The 21,162-nt window shown below is 40.3% G+C and overlaps 2 protein-coding genes across 3 annotated transcripts; both read right to left on the bottom strand.

Annotated features, from left to right (window-relative positions):
* Positions 1-6,065: 6,065 nt before the first annotated feature.
* LOC147603275 (uncharacterized) lies at positions 6,066-9,022 on the bottom strand. Its single transcript, XM_086796659.1, has 3 exons — positions 8,735-9,022; positions 8,416-8,620; positions 6,066-8,301 (listed from the first exon to the last, which is right to left on the bottom strand). The coding sequence occupies exons 1-3, from the start codon at positions 8,975-8,977 to the stop codon at positions 7,853-7,855; spliced, it is 897 nt and encodes a 298-aa protein (XP_086652785.1). The 5' UTR covers positions 8,978-9,022; the 3' UTR covers positions 6,066-7,852.
* A 9,514-nt stretch (positions 9,023-18,536) lies between these two features.
* On the bottom strand, positions 18,537-20,094 carry LOC147603274 (uncharacterized). Of its 2 annotated transcripts, none has more exons than XM_086796761.1 (3): positions 19,775-20,063; positions 19,469-19,660; positions 18,537-19,358 (listed from the first exon to the last, which is right to left on the bottom strand). In XM_086796761.1, the coding sequence occupies exons 2-3, from the start codon at positions 19,569-19,571 to the stop codon at positions 18,742-18,744; spliced, it is 720 nt and encodes a 239-aa protein (XP_086652887.1). In that variant the 5' UTR covers positions 19,572-19,660; positions 19,775-20,063; the 3' UTR covers positions 18,537-18,741. The 2 variants fall into 2 exon arrangements, with proteins under 2 accessions (XP_086652887.1, XP_086652885.1); XM_086796759.1 differs by having other exon boundaries at positions 18,539-19,358; positions 19,457-19,660; positions 19,775-20,094.
* Positions 20,095-21,162: the final 1,068 nt, after the last annotated feature.

The following is a 21,162-nucleotide window of genomic DNA, read 5'->3' as shown; positions in this document are numbered from 1 at the left end:
CAATCTGAATAGTATACCCGAAAAAGGAAGTATGCCTAGCGCGGGTCTCCACAGCAGGCCACTCCCATTCCCCGGGGTCCCAAGTCAGCTGCGAAAGAGGCCGTCCCTCCCAGATCCATAATCGCCAATGGGCAACCATACCAATGTGAAAAGACGGGTCCACCTCCCGTCTTTTCCTGTAAGAGCCTACAACACGGATGGGAGTCCAGTCGGACTGTCGCAACTCCTCTAGGCAACCCAAACCATGAAACTGTAATCTGACATGGCCGAAAGCATCTCCCATAGGGATAAAAAGCATAGGCCAATAACAATGGGAGCTCCAAATAAGAGAGGGTGTACCCTCAGCACCAAACATGCATAACCATCCTGAGTGCTCAGGCATCTCATGTAAAACCCGAATGGCACGATCCCAAAGCTCTGGAATAGCTGCATCAATCTCTGCAATCCAAGGCAGAATACCCCTGCCTATGGAGAACTCCTCCCTAATAAAATATGCTGCCAGAAGCTGCCGTGTCTGTGACCAAGCATGCATCGAAGCAGCCGGGCCGCTATCCCATGACGCCCAGTCTATGTGTGTCCTCTGGCCAAGCTGGCGACCCTTAGTATCCAACACATGGGGATTCCAGATCAAGGGCTGACGCTCAATCTCTGGCAGAGAGGCAGGAGGACGTCTATGCATGCCCTGTCTCATGGAGATCCATATCTGTAAAATGGAGCACATGAAGGGTGACAAATGAGCTGTATGCAGAGGAGAATCTGAAAAAATATAGTTGCATTATTGATCCAGAGATGCAGTGTCGTGCTTTGCTTACCAAGTTCATTGTTCGCACCTTGTTTCCAGGCAATGAAACTTGGAAGCTACTTTTCAGATCGGTTTTGCACACAGTGACCCCGCAGTTGGGAACCCGTGATGGTCATACTTGGGCTGCAAGTATACGCTATATTTTCTCTCTTTCTCTCTCTCTCTCTCTCTCTCTCTCTCTCTCTCTCTCTCTCTCTCTCTCTCTCTCTCTCTCTCTCTCTCTCTCTCTTTCTTTCTCTCTCTCTCTCTCTCTCTCTTAGATATTTTCACATGGCTCCTCACTTCTTGGAGCCTCACATCTTCTCTTGTCTTCAGTCTTCTTGTCGTGGCAGCTTCTCTTCACGCGTCCATGTCTTCCTTCAATGCTTCGTCTAGATCTTCTTCTCGGTGACCCAGTTCTTGCTCCATGTGAGCAACATGTTTTAATGTATTGTTGATAGTTATTTTGGGCTTTTGATGTTTATCTTGTGTCATTATGCAATGCAAACCCAAATCTATGCGGGAGGTCTTGCCTCTTGCCTTATTCTGGACAAGGGTAGTGTCTGATGTCTGATCCCATTTTTACAATGATGTAATGTGCCCAATACATAATGCATATAGCATTCATTCTTATGCACATTCCCAAATGCAACTCTTGCTATGAATAACTTGAATTTGTGTGTGGGTTAAATGCAAGATGATGATTACCACAAATTTATCAACATAATTCCATCCCCTTCCCAAGAACCAATCCCCCCATAGACCCTACACTCCCAAGGACCCGGCCACCCATTTCCCAATCCTACCCCCAGAATCCCCTAAGGACACTCCCAGAAAGTAGGCTTTCCATCTTGCAAGGCTGATCTGCATCTTGGGCAACATCCTGAAGTAAAGTTTCTTTCGAGGATTTTGGTTCCAATTGGTATAGCTAACAAGCATCTATCCATAAAAATACCTGAAATTTCAAAGGCATATTGGATTCCCAAATGATTTTCCATCTCTTCCTCCAAGTACCATCTCTCCAATTCACTTTCCAAGATTTATTGTAATATTCAATATTTAGATGTGTTTTCCTCAACTCTAGATACAGGGCCTTGGCTGACCTTCTGTCCAGCTTCACCCCATTGAATCACCTCCAATCCTTAAGCCAACAAGAATCATCAAATGCACTAGATACCCAAACTTTATGAATTTCTACCAACACTTGACTAACCAAAATTCTTTCCCTAGATTGTAGCCCAATTTTTGTGATCAACTGATCAAGCTCTTTCCAACCTACTTGAAACCAATCCCAGTGATCTGCAAGTCTTCTGAAGCCTCTATTATTCAATTTTTTGCCCATAGTAACATTTAAAAGAGCCAGAGGAGGGCTGAAAATTGTGGGACCACCATATCCCTACATTAAAGAAAGAGTTGCCAGTAGCTCTAAAAGAACCATCCCATTATGAAAGAATCAACACTTCCTTCCATTTTCCACATAAGAAGCTACACAATGGGGAGTTTGTGATCTTAGAAAATAACTTGTTTCTCCAGTTAAGTCCCATCCACATGCTCTTCTGGAGGACAAAAGAATCCTCGACCACCTCTCTAAACAGTTTAGCCCATATCTCCTCCTAAGAAAAACATTTGGGAAGAAGGAGAGTAATCCTGGCAGATGCATGTGTAGGAAGATGCATAATCCCCAATCCTCCATCCAATTTAGCCAGGCTTACTTTGTCCCAAGCTAGCCAAAAAGCTACTCTTTTGCCATTGGCTCTAGTCCAGAGAAAGTCTCTAATAGGGCTTATTATCCTGTTCCATCATTAGATTTTGCCAAAGTTAATAACTGGAACTAGAAACATAATGTAAGCATTCAATACTATGCTGCAAATATCAAACCTATCATGGAATGGCACCCTCACTCCTTCCCACTTTTTTAAGTTTTTGAAGAAATCTTTCTATTAGTGGCCTCTACCCCAAAGGGAACTGCCAGATGTCTAATGATTAGACCCCTCCTGAGACCCACCTTTCTAGATTAAAATTGTTATCTTCAGTTAAGATGATTAGTTTAGTTTTCTAAATATTGCACTTGGATCCAAAAGCATCAGCAAATGCCTACATAATGGACAAGGCTCATCTCATATTATCATTATCAGCCCTTAAAAACAACAAGGAGTCATCAGCAAAGCACTGAGTTATGAGTTTTTACCCATTCTTTAGCTTCAAGCCAACAACCCTAGCTTTCTCATTGGCTTCTTCTAGAGCTACAATCAAAGGATGAGAAGCTATAGCAAATAGAAGAGGAGCAAGAGGGCACCCTTGCCTAGCAAACCTTTTGATTTTAAACCCCCCTACCATCTTGCCATCTAAGAGAAGGCTAGAAAATCCCCCAAGAGATAGAGTGAAAATTTAAGAACCTAACCTGGATCCAAATTCCAAATTTTCCATGATTCTTGCCACAAAGGACCAGTGAATTATATCATAGGCTTTCTACACATCGAATTGAAGCATGATGCATTTTTGGTTGGTTCTTATGGCTACATTTCTTCCCACCATGGAAGCCAGAATATTATCATAACTGGATCTACCCTTTATGAACCCATGCTATTTCCTAGATATCACCTTTTGAAGGATTGGGGAAATCCTTAAACCACTAGGGGAAATTCTCTCTCCAAATGAGCCCTTTTAGAGCACACTAAAATAATATAAGGCCACCTAATGAGAGTGCTTGGATTCTAGATCTAGGTTACATGGATCTTTTTTGTCAGAGTGGCCCCCAAAATTTCAAGCTAATGAGAGTGCTTGGATTCTAGATCTAGGTTACATGGATTCTAGATCTAGGTTACATGGATCTTTTTTGTCAGAGTGGCCCCCAAAATTTTAAGCTAAAAAAAGGAATAAACTATATTAGCATAAAATGCAAAAAAAATAGAAGAATGTCAAGCACTACAACATACCGGCCAGATACTAAAGCACCGAGGATATCACACTTAGCAATTTTTAGGATTTATAGCGGTGGAGTCGGTATTAGACTCGGTATATCAGGCTTAGTAACGTACAGTCAGTAATAGGGTCGGTAATACCATCGATAATAGGGTTGTTAGTATCGTATAATAATAGGGTCGGTAGTACAGTCGGTAATAGGGTCACTAGTACCATCGGTAATAGGGTCGATATTCATGTTAGTATTCAAAATTTATGACTTTAATATCGATTGTCATACCGACTCTATGAACTGGAGCTATTACTGACTCTAATATCGACTCTGATACCAAGGCAAGAATGGTTGTAGCCATCTAAGGACATGTAAATATTTGAAACATATTAAAAAGATAATTATTGGAGATGAACACAAAACCATTGTATTGATCATCAGTATTTACATTGAGTTTGGGATATCAAAAAGAAGGGTTTAAGCCCTTAGGCATACAAAATGGGGCCAACACAGATGACCCGGGTGACACTTATCTTCCTCGTTCACTAGCATCCTCCTTTTGCCCTTGCTCCCCTGCATCTTCTTCCTAGTTGTCTTCATCAGAAGTGATTTCAACTGATTCCAAGGGACTGGGAATATCTTCTTAGAAAACAAAATTAATCTAAGACTTGAGAGGAAGAACAAGACACTACATTGATGACATCGTAAAGAGAAATAGATAGAGAAAGAGACTATGTACCTCCTCATCACGATTGAGGAAGAACAAGACACTACATTGATGACATCGTAAAGAGAAATAGATAGAGAAAGAGACTATGTACCTCCTCATCACGATTGAGGAGCTTGATGACAAGGCACTTTATGCCTTTCCTCCTACCATACCCTCTCCTCACCCTCTCTCATGATGAGGAGTGGCCTCACGCCCAATATACTCAAACTACAGGATACACAAAGAAAGATATTAATACATGTTATTATGCCATATGTAAAAAAAACTTATCATACAAGTTGAAAATACTTATGAAATCCTCATTAAAGCTTGCCCAACCACCACTGCCAAGGTGAGAAGATGAGCCCACCTCTAAGCGCGCTTTGGTCGCATCAAGTTGTGGCTTCCATTTTTCGAGCTCGTGTCTAAACTCCTTCTTGATAATCTTACACTCTTCTTTGTCTAGCCGCCGATGCGGCTTCTGTTTTCCCTTTGGAGAGTGGAAAGAGAGGAAGTGGGAGAAAGCAAAAACCTACAAAACCATACACAAAAAGATATTAGAGTGGAGAGAGAGGTAGAGAGTCTTACCTTTGGGTAGTGAAACAAAAAATAACACCAAACCTACAAAACAAAATATACAAGGACATAAAGACAAAAACATCAGTACCTATGAAAAACAATAACAAGGTAAAGCAGGCTAGAGAGAGAGAGAGAGAGAAAGAAGAAGAGGGAAAGACAAACAGAAAGGGAGGGGAGAGAGAGAGAGAGAGAGAGAGAGAGAGAGAGAGAGAAGGGGGGGGAGGACAAGGGTGGCTTACCACACATCTCCAAAACAATGTAAAAATGACTATACCATACATGTTATATCACCATGGGTTTTTTAAAATTTTCCAGAGTTGCTATTTGGGTCAGTATCAGAGTCAAAATTTTCCTCGATAATGTCTGTAAGTTGAGTCGGTAATGGCACCAGTATTGGAGTCGGTATGACCTGAATACCGACATAAATTCCAAGTCATCTACCGACCCTAATACCGATGACCGACAATTTCACATAATAGTGTAACCGACTTGGTACAAGTCATGGTACATATTGACATGACATTTCAAGTGAAAATGCACACTTTGAACAGCAAATCTCTCTCTCTCTCTCTCTCTCTCTCTCTCTCTCTCTCTCTCTCTCTCTCTCTTTGGCCCTTTTACACTTTGAACATCAAATCTCTCTCTTTCTCTCTCTGTCTCTCTGTCTCTCTCTCTCTCTCCCTTTGGCCCTTTCAGTACACTCACTCTTCAAATTCATCATGCCCACATCCTCATCATCTAGCGACGAAGAGCGTTGGGTTGGGCGTGATGCCTATCTTTCTCAAAGAATCCTTTGCCCTTGTAATGAATGCAAGTGGGCCGTGAGAAGGCAGCAACAAATGACACTGCGACATGTTCGAGATCATGGAAGATTTGATCCAAATAGTGGAGTGACATAACTCATCAGTGAGTTTTTCATAAATATGTGTGTTTTTGTGCATGTTTTTGTATGTTTATGCATGTGTGTGTGTGTGTGTTTTTATGCACGTGTGTGTGTGTGTTTTTATGCGTGTGTGTGTTCATGTTATACTATGGGTGTGTGTGCTTAAGACTCAATTTTACTTTTATAGGACTTTAGTAATGATATGGAGTACAACATGTTATGGCCTACAACTCAAAGGTGCACTAGAACAACACCATCTACAAATATACCCCATCTTGATGAATATGTTGACATATTACATCAACAAGATAATGAGGAAAGTGATGCAGATACCAACATAGAAGAAGAACCGCAATATGCACATAATGCACCAGAAATGGACGAAATGATCGACGCTCTATTTGAAGACCACGGTGGACAACCTGACCCAATTGAAGAAGCATTGAAAGCAAAGGCCGGAACTGCATTGTATAATGGATCCCGAATATCAAAGCTTAAAACCTGTCTTACATTATTGAATCTACAATCCATTTATGGGTGGAGTGATAAAAGAGTTATTGAATTATTCAGGTATATATTTCATACTCCTATCTAAGTAATTTGAAGCAATGTTGTGTTCTTACCCCATGATGTTGAATGTCTTTGTAGGCTATTAAAGGAGACAATTTTACTAGAGAGAAATAAGATACCATCTTCAAGAGATGAGGCTAAAAACATCTTACGGAGCTTAGAAATTGACTACAATTGCATCCATGCATGTCCCAATGATTGCATATTGTTTCGAAATGAATATGCAGAACTAGATAAGTGTCCCAAGTGTGGTTCAGATAGGTACCAACAAGATCTATAAGGAGCCACTACCCCAATGAAAACACTATGACACTTTCCAAGAATACCTCGCATTGAACACATGTTCAAGTGCAAGTCTATTTCTGAGCTAATGACATGGCATTCAAATAACCATTCCACGGATGGTGTATTATGCATTCCTGCTGATTGTGCTGCTTGGAATCATATAGAGGATCGATGGTGGGAATTTAAGAGAGAACCATGTAATTTGCATTCGGATGTTGGTCCCTGGGCAATGGTCCCTGGGCAAGTCCCTGGGCAAGTACAAGGCTAAGAACATGGATGGGTTCTTATGACCACTTGTGGATGAGCTTCAAGTTTTATGGGATGGAATCCCCATTTATGACATGAGCAAGCCTTGAAATACACATAAGGCACACATTAAGGGAATTTTAATATGGACAATGCATGAATTTCTTGGCTATGGAGAGTGCTCAGGTAATGTATGTTTTCTTAATAGAAATATATGTTTTCTTAATACAAATGTATGTTCTAATCAAAATTTTCTCAATGCTTCTTACAGCTTGTGACTAGTGGATATCATGCTTATCCTATTTGTGGACCAATGTTGAACACAAGGAGATTATGAATTAAGACTCAGGATCTCTTGGACGAACATCAAGGCCAATGAAAGCAAGAGATTGGAAAGCACTATGGTTAGAGGGTAGGGGTACATATTTGCCATTTGGTATGAAAAGGCTTTCTATTATTCATGACCTCCCATATTGGGATGATTTATTGATTAATCACCTCCTAGATCCCATGCACATCTTCAAAAATGTAGGGAGTCTAATATGGGATCATCGCATTAGGGCGAAGGATAGTAGATCTGCACGTGAAGACCTTAAGGAAGCCAACATCATGGAAAGATATTGGGCAAGAGTACATGGAGATGGGAGGGGCCTACAAAATTAAAGGCTGGGGTTTGTGGAGAAAAGTGGTTGGAACTTAAGGATGAGCTCGCTTATTGTTGAAAGTGGAGATTGTCCAAGGTGACACTGGGTATACAGAGAGGGCTTGATCCATGTAAAGCTACAGCCAAGGCGCCTACAAATTTTCTGGTGTGTTTGTTGAGAGGGGGGCGTAGCTGCGGGTTAATGATGAGAGGTGGTTGCCATTGCTCTCTAGTCATTAGTCTTACATTTTGGTGAAACTGCTTATTGAGGCTGCCCTTAATATTAGTAGGTATACAACTATAAGTATTGCAATCCTTAAGTGCCGCTTCCTGAAGAGCAGTAGAGATGGGTTGAGAGCCTGATCGTTATCTGCAACAGTAGCTCTTCTGGAGTGCCCATTAGGTGAAAACCATTTGGCGTGCAGGAAGTCAAGCCTTCTCCAAGGGGGCAAAGGCATGCACCGGCTCTCCAAAGACCTCTTGATCGCCTCGCTCATCACCCTTACCACCCTCTCTAAAACCCATGCACCGCCCACATATGCCTTGGGCACCATCTTCAGCAACTCCTGATACGCACAGGTCGGCCTTGCAATCTCGAACTGTGATCGAAATCTCAGGTCGATAAATACTCTCTCAGCGTTGGCTTGATCGCTACTCTTTTCCAGGATCACGTCCATGTATTCGTGCTCATCTATTAAACACAAACCAAAGAGGGGTTAGGACGGGATTCTACAAAATAAGGTTTGGGGGTGTGTTTTTTTGAGAGAGAGAGAGAGAGAGAGAGAGAGAGAGAGAGAGAGCGCACCTAGAGGAAATCCGCAAAGCTTGTTGTCCCTCTTTGATTTGCAAATGCCTGCATTGTACCCCATTTCCCTAAGGTGCTCTAAAACTACCAACTGTCTCTGCCTGTGTAAGGTACATTTCATGTATTCGGCTTTTCTGGTTGCCCGCATGACTCCCCTAAGCAGTTCTGCATCTACTCTCACACTACGCAGAATCGCTTGGAGCTCCTGCATACAACATTGTAGGCCTAATTAGTAGTGGGACTAATCTCTATAACATCAAACAACACGTTCAGCAACTAGGCGCTGTGGTTTAGAGTCTAATTAAGAAAATAAACTTACTTGGATTAAGGGCTGGTGTTGCAGGGTATGATTCTCTGGGCTAATGATTATGCGTTGACGACTTAGATTAAGTGGGCGGTGCTGTTCTGTAGGCTCCGAGTATTCGTCAACCAGAGACTTCAAGCGCAATGAGTCTAGATCAGATACAGTACTCTGTTCAGATGTTTGAGAGTCGAGCTTGGAGCTATCACCAGAGAGACGATCTGCAGCTGAATGCTCTAACGGGGATGCGCATGCAAGCATGGTGCGTGCGAGATGTTGTTCATTAGTAGTAGGTGTAAGTAGATGAAGTGGGTGCGCTGCAGCAGATAATTATATTTACATGACGCAATGAGGAGGTAGGGTGTGGTGCAGTCTGTACTCTGGAGAGGATAAAATTGCAGCGTCAGCTAGATAGTGTGGCTGTGCGACACGTAGAAGGTGACCCACGTGCGAAATTGCCATCGTGGCGCACGTGTCCATGGGGACGAATCAGAGCGAGGTTTCAAATGAGCACGCAAACTCGCCTGGGTAGTACAGCATCTGCTACAGCTACCCACTCCAAGTACAGCTCAAAACCTTCTGCAAATTCTCAACAAAAACCTTGAACCTTTCAAAGCTCCCAAGCCGATCACGATCACATGCCACCTTCCGAAACTATCACGTGCATATAGAACGGACACGCGCCCACCATGGATTTTTCTAAAAAAGAGCAGTGTAATGCACGCAAGTGCTTGTGCATTGCATGTGCAGCTAGCTACTTCCAATTTCATACAATCATACCACATCATACTTACCATCCCAATTCAGCCCAAATACAATATTACAATTTATATCATCGCCCTTGTATGTATTATTTACAAACCAAAAGCAAATGGAGGTGTTTGCCCCACACAGGGGAGGAGTAGGATTTGGAAAATATTATACGCTTGTGTAGAAAAAAGAGTCATCTTAAATGTTTCAAATTCTTAAGGGATTTCTAAAATATTGCTTAGATGCACATAATGTATTACTTACCTACATAGGGAAACCCCCTAAGGGGCTTTTAATATAGGGCACTCTATTTTGGAGGCTATCAATGCCCTCCACAAACATATTAAGAGGAAAAAAGTATACCAACAAGCTCACAAGTGTTTCATAGAGATTAACTTTAACCTAGCATATATGAGTTTAACAAAAGGGTCTCTAGAACCTTAAATCTTGCATCAGGGGTGTACTATACTCAATGTAGCAAATGCCTCTTGCATATACACATCATATATAGGGTTTTCATGTAGTAAACCCTTAACAGTAACATCATTTGTGATGCAATCTATAATAGGGATAACTTAAGAAACATTAAGCATCGTCAAGGTTCTTCAATTCAATGAATGATAATTATCTTCATTTTAGGGATTAACTTAAAATGCATAAGGTGATGAAAGAAGTATCTTGCCTTGTCAACCTCCATGGCACCTTTGGTAAAACCACCTTGTCATTGACTACCCTTGGCCATGCATTTTCCCATCCATATGTTTGTTGGGAGCATCTTCTTTAATAACCAGAGTAGGCTATTCACACTGTTATTACTCCATCCATATGTTGTTTGCGAGTTGAGGATTTCCAAGCATGCCTGCGAAGTTGAGTACTTTGCACCCTCGTATAATGGTGTGTTAGCCTCCTTGTGTAACACATCCTCTCTTTCATGTGTAGCACATCCTCTCTTTCATGTGTTTCAAAATTAGGTGTCTCTTCCCCATCCTCGCTTTGAAAAAAGTGAGTGATCATCTCCTCCATGACATGAGTTCTTCTATCTCATGTGGAGGAAATCTTGGGTCTTCCAAATGTACTAAACATGCTCGAGTTTATAGGTTCTCCTTACGATGCTTGTATTCCTTCCTCAAGTTTCTCCCAATGACAGAATAATGAGGCATATTGTGTAGTACTTGTGTATGAATGTCCATGCCCTCCTCATCTTAATGAACCATATTTAAAATTGACACTCAACATTACATATTTAAAATTGACACTCTACATATGGCGAACCATTAGTCTACATTTCAAGGCATGAGTTTGTATACTACCAAGGAATTGGCTTGCATTGTCAAGTTGGCTGGCATTAGTTCAAACGATTCCCATTTTCTAATATGCCCCAATGTCACTCAACATCCACATACATAAACATTATTTCATCTTGCACATGAACAAGGGATTCTTCTTAGCAACCACTCTGGACCCCCAATTAATGGTGATCCATTACTATCCAAACTAGTAGAAGACATCTATACCAGGCACAAAAAGTGTGTAATTAAAAAATTAAATATGAATACATCCAGTAAATCTAGTAGTGTCAATGGTAGATGTATAGGTTTGCTCTCTGGAATTTACCCAGCGTCGCAAACGTCCCTATAAGTGACACTATAAGTGTCGTTAAAGCATGGCTAAGCATCATTCTTAGCGACGTCAAGAAAAATAACTTTTGAACCCGTCACGCTTCCTGCGCCGACACCTATCTTTCTCTCCCCCAAAAAATTCCCTCCACTCCTTTCCTTGAGATCCTGCACCATCTCCTCCCTTCCATCAATCTAACTCCCCTCACATGCATTTTTACTCTATATATTCCCCTTCCCCTTCCTCTTCATGAGACTCTTTCTCTTGATCACCAAATGGCTATGGTGTAAGCTCTTGAAGGTATTTTTATCTTATGTTTTACTCTAATGCATTTGTTTATAGGATTCTTCTTCTTCTTCCCCTTTCCCCTTTCCCCTTCCTCTTTCCCTTGCTATTCCTCTTTCTTTTCCTACCGATCACTCTACAAGTGATGGTGTGACCTAATGATTAGGGTTTGCTTCTATTATGCTTAACCTTAATGATTAATAAGAAACATAATGAGATTAAGATTAATGCATAGAGTACTAACCGCTCCTTTTTCTTCTTCTCCTTCTCATTTTTTATGTCTATGCTTAACTAATGTGTATTGGTCTTTTGTATGTTTCTTGTGTTTGGTAGGTAGAGTTCATTAAATATGCTGCTAATCACTCTTTTACCTTTTTATTGTAACATACTCATATGTACGTATTTTTGGGTCCATTTGACTCAGGGATTTTTAGCATCTATATTTAATGTTGAAAAATAGGAAATCTTAGAGGACATAAAAGATTTAGTAATTTTGGATGTGTCGATTTTTGGTCAAATTTGGGACTTTTTATGCATGTTTTGTGATATCATTTGTAAGCGATATCTATTCTATACTTAACCATGTTAGATAATGCATAAGAGGGTCAAAGCGAGTAGTTTAGCCTAAAGGAAACTCATATGCGGGTTTACATAGTAAATATAAACGCAAACGGGCACCCAAAAACAGGGCCCGGACACCAAGTTAATGACCCTTAATTTTCAGTAAAATGGCCTCGCATGAGGGGGTAGATAACTTTATTTGTCAGAGAGACGTATTAAAGAAAGTTAGTTCATCACAAGAAGAACAAAGTCCATGTTCAGATAATTGGAAGATTCTGCACGGGGTGGCCAGTATTCGCGAAACAAATCCGACATCACTTTCCAGTGTTTATTTTTCTCTATCATCTCTAATTTGGTTCAAGATCATGTTTTTAGAAGGGATTTCTATCTTTAACATTTTTGTACATGATAATCTACTAATTCTTGTGGGCTGTTGTTTTAGCTTCTTCTAGAGCCTTGAAGTGATTTCTATGCAGGATAGAGAGTGAGAGAGAGATTTTGAGATTCGGGCTGCCGACCATCCTTAGAAAGGGAACGCCGAACATAGAATGTGATTTATGCCCTCTCGGAGCCATTTGGTAGAACCTAGAGTGGACAAGATTTAGAAGAGGCATACCCGAGATAGCCACGACATCCAACGTGGTGGTTGGGTGGACACACGTAGAAGGAAAGCCCTATTGGCTAGATTTTTTTATTGGTGATTCTCTCTTTGTTCTCTCTCTGATTTTGAGATTTTGTATTGTCGATTATTATTGTTACTTTGGATTATCAATGATTATGGTTTATTGAAATCTCTTCATTTTCTGAAGTATGATGTGATTTTTCTATAAGTTTTGAGATAATTTTGTGCATAGATCATGGAACGGACTATGGATACATTTCAGTTATGTTGTGTAGGTCTTGCACTAATCATCTCTTTTAGCTAGACAATATAGAGGAAAGCTCTCTTTTGCTTGTATTCTTTAGGGTTTTCTATCTATGTAATAAGCTTTTAGGGTTTTCTATCTATGCATTAAGCTTTTAGGGCTTTGCATTACTAATCACTTTGTTTAATCTTTGTTTTGTAGGTCCTCTAATCCTCTACTTGATCCTTGACTTGCTTGAGGCCTTGACATGATGGTATTTACCTTATAATTAGAAGGACCATGACTACCCGTATATACCGAGGGTATAACTGCAGCTCTTTACTAGCAGTATATACGAGTAAATCTAAGATCTTGAAAATATACGCAAAAATGCTATCCAGATGATGAGTTCGAATGTGGTTGATATGATTTTAAAATTCTGGTTAAGAACTGATGAGTTGATTTGGATTCTGATTGAAAAATGATGATTCCTGAATTTTGGCTAAAATGTAATAAGCTGAACAAAACCACAATCAAGATGAATGGCACGAGTCCCTGTGATGATATTCATAACTCGAATGATGATAATGACTTCAGCAAATCACTATGAGATTAGTGGATTGTGCTGACAAATTACTACTATTAACATGACCCAGTGGATCAAGTTAAGGGATGACAAATAAAAAAATCTATATAATTGAAATCCCCATGGAGAATTGCTCATATGGAAATTTCGGTCTAATGGACCATTAATGTGTTAAAGATATGCATGAGATGTTCTGAATGAATTGTTATCCGATAACGAGTTCTATATGAATATCTTTATCCTATGATTCTGTGAGGAACTGACCAATCTAAAGAACCCCAGAATCAGTTGAATCTAAAATCAGATTTGAATCATAAATAAAGGGACTTAGTTCAAGAATTTTCGTATTGAAGGAGCATGGATCGAGATCGTTGTGGTAGAAATGATAACCCCCAACTCGACCAGGAAGAGCTCGACTTGGATGTTCGTAAAACTCTTCATAGATCCCAGCCTGGACCTTTCAAGGGTGAAGGGGAAAACTTGGGTGAGGCTGTGGAAAAGTGGATCGAAGCAATGGAAGAGTACTTGGATGTCATCGGGTACAATGAGAAGAGCAAAATGGCTCTTGCAAGACTGAAGATAGTAGAAACAACCAGAGTGGCATAGAGAAACTACTGCGAGAAAAACCGTCTAGATCGGAATACCTAGATATGGAATGATCTCAAAAACTACCTAAGGATGAGGTTCTGTCCTCTCGGCTTTTCGGAAACAAAGATGAACGAATTCTTAGAATTAACTCAAGGGAGCAGAACTATTGAATTATATCACCAAGCATTCGCTCTATTAAAATACTCTGCATGCATGCATAATAATGTATACATATAGCTCTATGGATACACAGATAGATATCTAAGCTCTTTGTATATAGATTATGTATACATACTCTTAAACGTTTTGGATTCTCATCACTGATAAAAAGGAGAAGAAAGACAAGGAGCACATTTAAGAACACAGAGCTCTATGCATACATCAAAATTCACTTTACATGCATAAGGATCTATGCACCTCGGCGGGGGATCACTTATAAATATCTAAGCATAGCACGTGGGTTCAACAGAAGGAATTTTTAAAATCCCCTTTTTACGCATTTTTCACATACAAAAGGGTACCATACAAATGGGGTATTCACAAATTCAATAGAAAAAGGGTGAATTTTATTAATGATAAATTTACAGATAAGGGGTTTTACAAATAGGTTTTGAATGCATGTGATATATAGGGTTTACACATACCCCCCCTCGAGATATGCACATAGATAAATCTCAAAGCTCTATGCATATAGAGTATGTATACAGACTCTTAAATGTTGTTTTAAATAATGTTGCAAGCATTTGGACTCACTAACAAAAAGGAGAAGTAAGATGAGGAGAACAAAATGGAGAATGTTTGGTGATAATGATGAGAATCTGAATGCTTACAACATCAAGTAGATAAAATATTTGAGTCCTTATGCATAGAGTATGCCTAAGTGTCCTAATGTATGTTGCATAAAGTCCTAATGTATATCACATGAGTATGCCTAAGTGTCCTAATGTATGTTGCATAAAGTCCTAATGTATATCACATGAGTATGTTTGTTTTAAATCCCTATTGCATATTTTGTTTTGAAGCCACCATATCTCGTAATCCATAGGAATACATGCAGGATGCAATCCAAAATTTCTTCGAGATGTTCTCTGGTGAGTAGTATGAGGTAGCTAGGTTGAAGCTTACCTCACTTTCTCTTGCCTCACTTAGTCCCGTTTATTTACTGCCCCCAATTCTTGAATTGATGCTAGTGATGCTACCCCCAATTCTCAGAGTGATGCTACCCCCAATTCTCGGAGTGATGCTAGTGATGCACAAAGTTCATGACATAGGTCTCGCAGTCCCTTCAAAGAACTTTGGCTTATGACACTAACTATCCCAAAGCTTGCTAGTGGTGTCTATGGTGTGATGTCAGATGGATTTGAAGTTGTAAGCTTATGTTAATAGTCACTTATCAAGTGATTAATGCCACACCTAATGCACCATCTATCCAGTTATGGTGGATTTGTTGTTACGAGTTCCAGATTTTCCTTTATGGGGACACTCTATGGAGGACATCTAAAACAAGCAAAAAGGCCTCTCCTCGGGCCATAAACATCTTGTGGTTTGTAGGATCCTGATGTTATTTGCATTAATGTAGTCAATTGTTATGTGTCGCCTCCCACATCATTGGTCTTGCTTGTGTCCCACATGGTATTCACTTATAGGTGGGCTTCTATGGATTGAATCTAGATATCAACATAAAAAGCTGATGTACTAGGAGGTTCATAAAAAATAAGTTCAGTATCAAACTAAAGCGTCATCAGCGTGGTTGTTGGAGGTGTTGGCTGGGGTGGTAACACTAGAGGTGGAACCGCCAGTGCTCTCTATAAGGTAATGCACTATTGTGATTGCCAACATAGGGTTCATTCCTACATGAATATTATTAGGTCATGGGGCTGGTAGGGCTAATGGTTGCGTTGCAACTCGTAGGGCTAGGACTCCTTTATCCTTGTCATCCATTGTGCGTGGTGGTAGAAATAGATGATACATAATTTCCATATCTCCTGCAATACTTGCACCATTAGTTTCCCCTCACTCTAAAGATTGGGAAGTCATGCACCATGTGCCTACTTCTGTAAATAGTACACCAAGTCATTTCATATCTTAGAGCTAAATGTGGATGCCCTTTACTTATTGCCTTGGTAATTTCTTTTGTGCTCTTTTGTTTTTATCAAACCTTAATTTTAAACGTTGGGTTCTATTTTGACCATAGAGTTTGGCCTTCTTCTTTCCATGGAAGGGATGCCTATAAATTTATCATCAAAATCTATTACCTCTAGGTAGCATTCTGTTCCTTCCAGCATAAAATGCATCATCATACAATTGTTCCCTCCTCAATCCCTCTAAGAACAATGAAATTAGCTTGGTTTGGCTTCAACAAGTTCTTAAGATGAATGATATAGTCTCTCATAGGCTCATGTTTAAGCTACAATTGATATCATTATGTAATTGAGCTATACTTGACATCATTCTTTGAGAAGCCTGTGGTAAATGCTTGTTTAAGATCCTCCACATTTTCTTTTTGTGAATCTTCTAGCATTTGAAAGAACACACAAGATGAGAGGCTGAAAGCTATTCTTCTTCCTCTTTCACAACAAAAGGGTTGTACCAAAAGATAAGTGAAATACAACATATTAAGTACTAAATTACTATGTACATGCAGTCTATAATGTGAATATGCTAAGTGAGTGAGCTCGCAAGATAAGTATGCCATAACTTAGTGGCGGGGCGAACTAGTAGCTAGTGTAGTTCAGCTATAGAATCACTGGCAAAGATCTATCATGTCAACATCCTACCAAACACGCTAGTGATATAATTGGCAAAAACGATCACCTAGGCATATCATAAGTGTTAGATTGTGTTAAGCTTAACATCTCAACCCTCCCCCTCAAGCTCAACTCCATGTCTAGAACTCCAAGCATGGTCTAAAATCTGCGAGGCTTCTCTGCTTCCAAGGCTTTCATGAAAATGCTAGCTACCTACTCCTTTGTGCTAACATACATGAGATCAATGTCTCATGCTAAGATCCTCTCTTTGATAAACTTATAGTGGACCTCTATGTGTTTGGTCCGCAGATCAAAAATTGGATTCCTTGCCAAACTGTATACTACTAAGGTTTTCACAATAGATAACAACCTATCTTTTAACTTGGAGCCCCAAATAACCAAGTAGCTTGCATAACCAAGCTACCTTGCATCCTGCCCCATTGGAGCACCCCTATACTCTACCTCTATACTCAACAAGGCAACGATTGGCTGCTTCTTACTGCTCCATGTCATAGCACCACTCCTAAAAGAGAACATAAATCCACTGGTGACACTACTAGCCCAATCTGCATTGTTGTATCCAAACACCTGCAAATCTGTACTAGCCTCATAAAAGAGACCATAGTCTACTATAGACTTCACATAGCACAATGTGTGCCTCACACCATCCAAATGTGGCTTCCGAGGAACCTACATAAACTGATGCTGCAATCCAACTGTATAGTTCAAATCTGGGTTAGTGATCATCATGTAGATCAAGCTACCCACTATCTTTCTATACATAGTGGGATTCTCCAAAATCTCACCCGCAAACTGCACTCAACTTTCCATTTGAATCTAATGGCATAGAAATTGGCTTATAACCAACAATACCATATTTGGACAGCATGTCTAATGCATGCCTCTATGATAACCATATTCCCTTGGCCGTCCTAATAATAACCTTAATACCAAGGAAGTACCTCAGCTCACCCAAATCCTTGATGTCAAATTTCTTCTTGAGGAGACATTTCACACTCTCAACTTCCTCTCCACTATCACCCCCAATAATCAAGTCATCCACATAGATTGTGATGACCACAAGGCCCTTATCACTCCTCTGCACCATCAAGTTTGATGTAAAACCTATCCTTTTGATGTAGCCACCGTAATAACAGCTCTCATGGTTGCCATCTTGGCAATAGGGATGAACGTTTCCTCGTAATCAATGCCATAAGTTTAAGCATAACCTTTGACAACCAATCTTGCTTTATACCTGCTCTGCTGCTGTTAATACTTCCATCGAAGTTGTGCTTTATTTTTTACGACGACTTACATCCAATAGTCTTCTTGTCCTCAGGTAATGGCAGCAAGTCCCAAGTCTCATTTGCATCCAATATGTGCATAGATATCTCAATCAATTTTTCAGGTGTCATATAAGTCTATTTTCATGTTTATGTTATCTATACAATGGTTTTTAATCTTGATGAGGTGAGAGGTCAGTCAATCTATTATTTGATTTTGACTTTTCTATGTTACATCAATTCTCTAAGGCTTGATCTATATATTGCTCTTACTTTGCATAATGTGTTCATGATCTCAATCAGTTAATTAGGTATTATATAAGTCTATTTTCATGTTTATGCTATTTATCTAATGGTTTTTAATCTTGATGAGGTGAGAGGTCAGTCAATCTATTGTTTGATTTTGACTTTTCTATGTTAAATCTATAGTATGTTTAATAAGTCTAGAGAAATAAAGGAAATGTTAATCTTTTAATGTCTTAAGAACAATGTGAAAGATAAAAATATCCTTTATAAATTATAGAAAGAAAGAGAGAGAGGACAAGAAAAAGACCAACTGAAAATTAAATCTCTCTCTCTCTCAGCCTCTCTAGGTTAGAATTCTAAATTACTGGCTATCTTGAAAAGCTGTCTTTATTTTGATTGGTTGATAAAAAGTTGAGCACTGAGAGGGGCCTGTAAGCACGTTGTGGAGAAAAGGGCCTACAAAATTAAAGGCTGGGGTTTGTGGAGAAAAGTGGTTGGAACTTAAGGATGAGCTCGCTTATTGTTGAAAGTGGAGATTGTCCAAGGTGACACTGGGTATACAGAGAGGGCTTGGTCCATGTAAAGCTACAGCCAAGGCGCCTACAAATTTTATGGTGTGTTTGTTGAGAGGGGGGCGTAGCTGCGGGTTAATGATGAGAGGCGGTTGCCATTGCTCTCTAGTCATGAGTCTTACATTTTGGTGAAACTGGCTGCCCTTAATATTAGAAGGTATACAACTATAAGTATTGCAATCCTTAAGTGCCCGCTTCCTAAAGAGCAGTAGAGATGGGTTGAGAGCCTGATCGTTATCTGCAACTGCAGTAGCTCTTCTGGAGTGCCCATTAGGTGAAAACCATTTGGCGTGCAGGAAGTCAAGCCTTCTCCAAGGGGGCAAAGGCATGCACCGGCTCTCCAAAGACCTCTTGATCGCCTCGCTCATCACCCTTACCACCCTCTCTAATGCCCATGCACCGCCCACATATGCCTTGGGCACCATCTTCAGCAACTCCTGATACGCACAGGTCGGCCTTGCAATCTCGAACTGTGATCGAAATCTCAGGTCGATAAATACTCTCTCAGCGTTGGCTTGATTGCTACTCTTTTCCAAGATCACGTCCATGTATTCGTGCTCATCTATTAAACACAAACCAAAGAGGGGTTAGGACGGGATTCTACAAAATAAGGTTTGGGGGTGTGTGTTTTTTTTTTTTGGAGAGAGAGAGAGAGCGCACCTAGAGGAAAACCGCAAAGCTTGTTGTCCCTCTTTGATTTGCAAATGCCTGCATTGTACCCCATTTCCCTAAGGTGCTCTAAAACTACCAACTGTCTCTGCCTGTGTAAGTACATTTCATGTATTCGGCTTTTCTGGTTGCCCGCATGACTCCCCTAAGCAGTTCTGCATCTACTCTCACACTACGCAGAATCGCTTGGAGCTCCTGCATACATCGTTGCAGGCCTAATTAGTAGTGGAACTAATCTCTATAACATCAAACAACACGTTCAGCAACTAGGCGCTGTGGTTTAGAGTCTAATTAAGAAATTAAACTTACTTGGATTAAGGGCTGGTGTTGCAGGGTATGATTCTCTGGGCTAATGATTATGCGTTGACGACTTAGATTAAGTGGGCGGTGCTGTTCTGTAGGCTCCGAGTATTCGTCAACCAGAGACTTCAAGCGCAATGAGTCTAGATCAGATACAGTACTCTGTTCAGATGTTTGAGAGTCGAGCTTGGAGCTATCACCAGAGAGACGATCTCCAGCTGAATGCTCTAACGGGGATGCGCATGCAAGCATGGTGCGTGCGAGATGTTGTTCATTAGTAGTAGGTGTAAGTAGATGAAGAGGGTGCGCTGCAGCATATAATTATATTTACATGCCGCAATGAGGAGGTGGTATATGTAGGGTGTGGTGCAGTCTGTACTCTGGAGAGGATAAAATTGCAGCGTCAGCTAGATAGTGTGGCTGTGCGACACGTAGAAGGTAGCCCACGTGTGAAATTGCGATCGTGGCGCACGTGTCCATGGGGACGAATCAGAGCGAGGTTTCAAATGCGCACGCAAACTCGCCTGGGTAGTACAGCATCTGCTACAGCTACCCACTCCAAGTACAGCTCAAAACCTTCTGCAAATTCTCAACAAAAACCTTGAACCTTTCAAAGCTCCGATCACGATCACATGCCACCTTCCGAAACTATCACGTGCATATAGAACGGACACGCGCCCACCGTGGATTTTTAAAAAAAAGAGCAGTGTAATGCACGCAAGTGCTTGTGCATTGCATGTGCAGCTAGCTACTTCAAATTTCATACCACATCAGTACTTACCATCCCAATTCAGCCCAAATACAATATTACAATTTATATCATCGCCCTTGTGTGTATTATTTACAAGCCAAAAGCAAATGGAGGTGTTTGCCCCCCACACACTCTTTCACCGGGATTTGGAAAATGTTATACGCTTGTGTAGAAAAAAGGGTCATCTTAAATGTTTCAAATTCTTAAGGGATTTCTAAAATATTGCTTAGATGCACATAATGTATTACTTACCTATATAGGGGAACCCCCTAAGGGGCTTTTAATATAGGGCACTCTATTTTGGAGGCTATCAATGCCCTCCACAAACATATTAAGAGGAAAAAAGTATACCAACAAGCTCACAAATGTTTCATAGAGATTAACTTTAACCTAGCATATATGAGTTTAACAAAAGGGTCTCTAGAACCTTAAATCTTGCATCAGGGGTGTACTATACTCAATGTAGCAAATGCCTCTTGCATATACACATCATATATAGGGTTTTCATGTAGTAAACCCTTAATAGTAACATCATTTGTGATGCCATCTATAATAGGGATAAGTTAAGAAACATTAAGCATGGTCAAGGGTCTTCAATTCAATGAATGATAATTATCTTCATTTTAGGGATTAACTTAAAATGCAT

The sequence above is a fragment of the Cibotium barometz genome, chromosome 64 (assembly GCF_041138505.1).
Source record: "Cibotium barometz isolate CiBa-2024 chromosome 64, ASM4113850v1, whole genome shotgun sequence".
NCBI lineage: Eukaryota > Viridiplantae > Streptophyta > Polypodiopsida > Cyatheales > Cibotiaceae > Cibotium > Cibotium barometz.
This window is presented reverse-complemented; position numbering and strand designations above follow the sequence as displayed.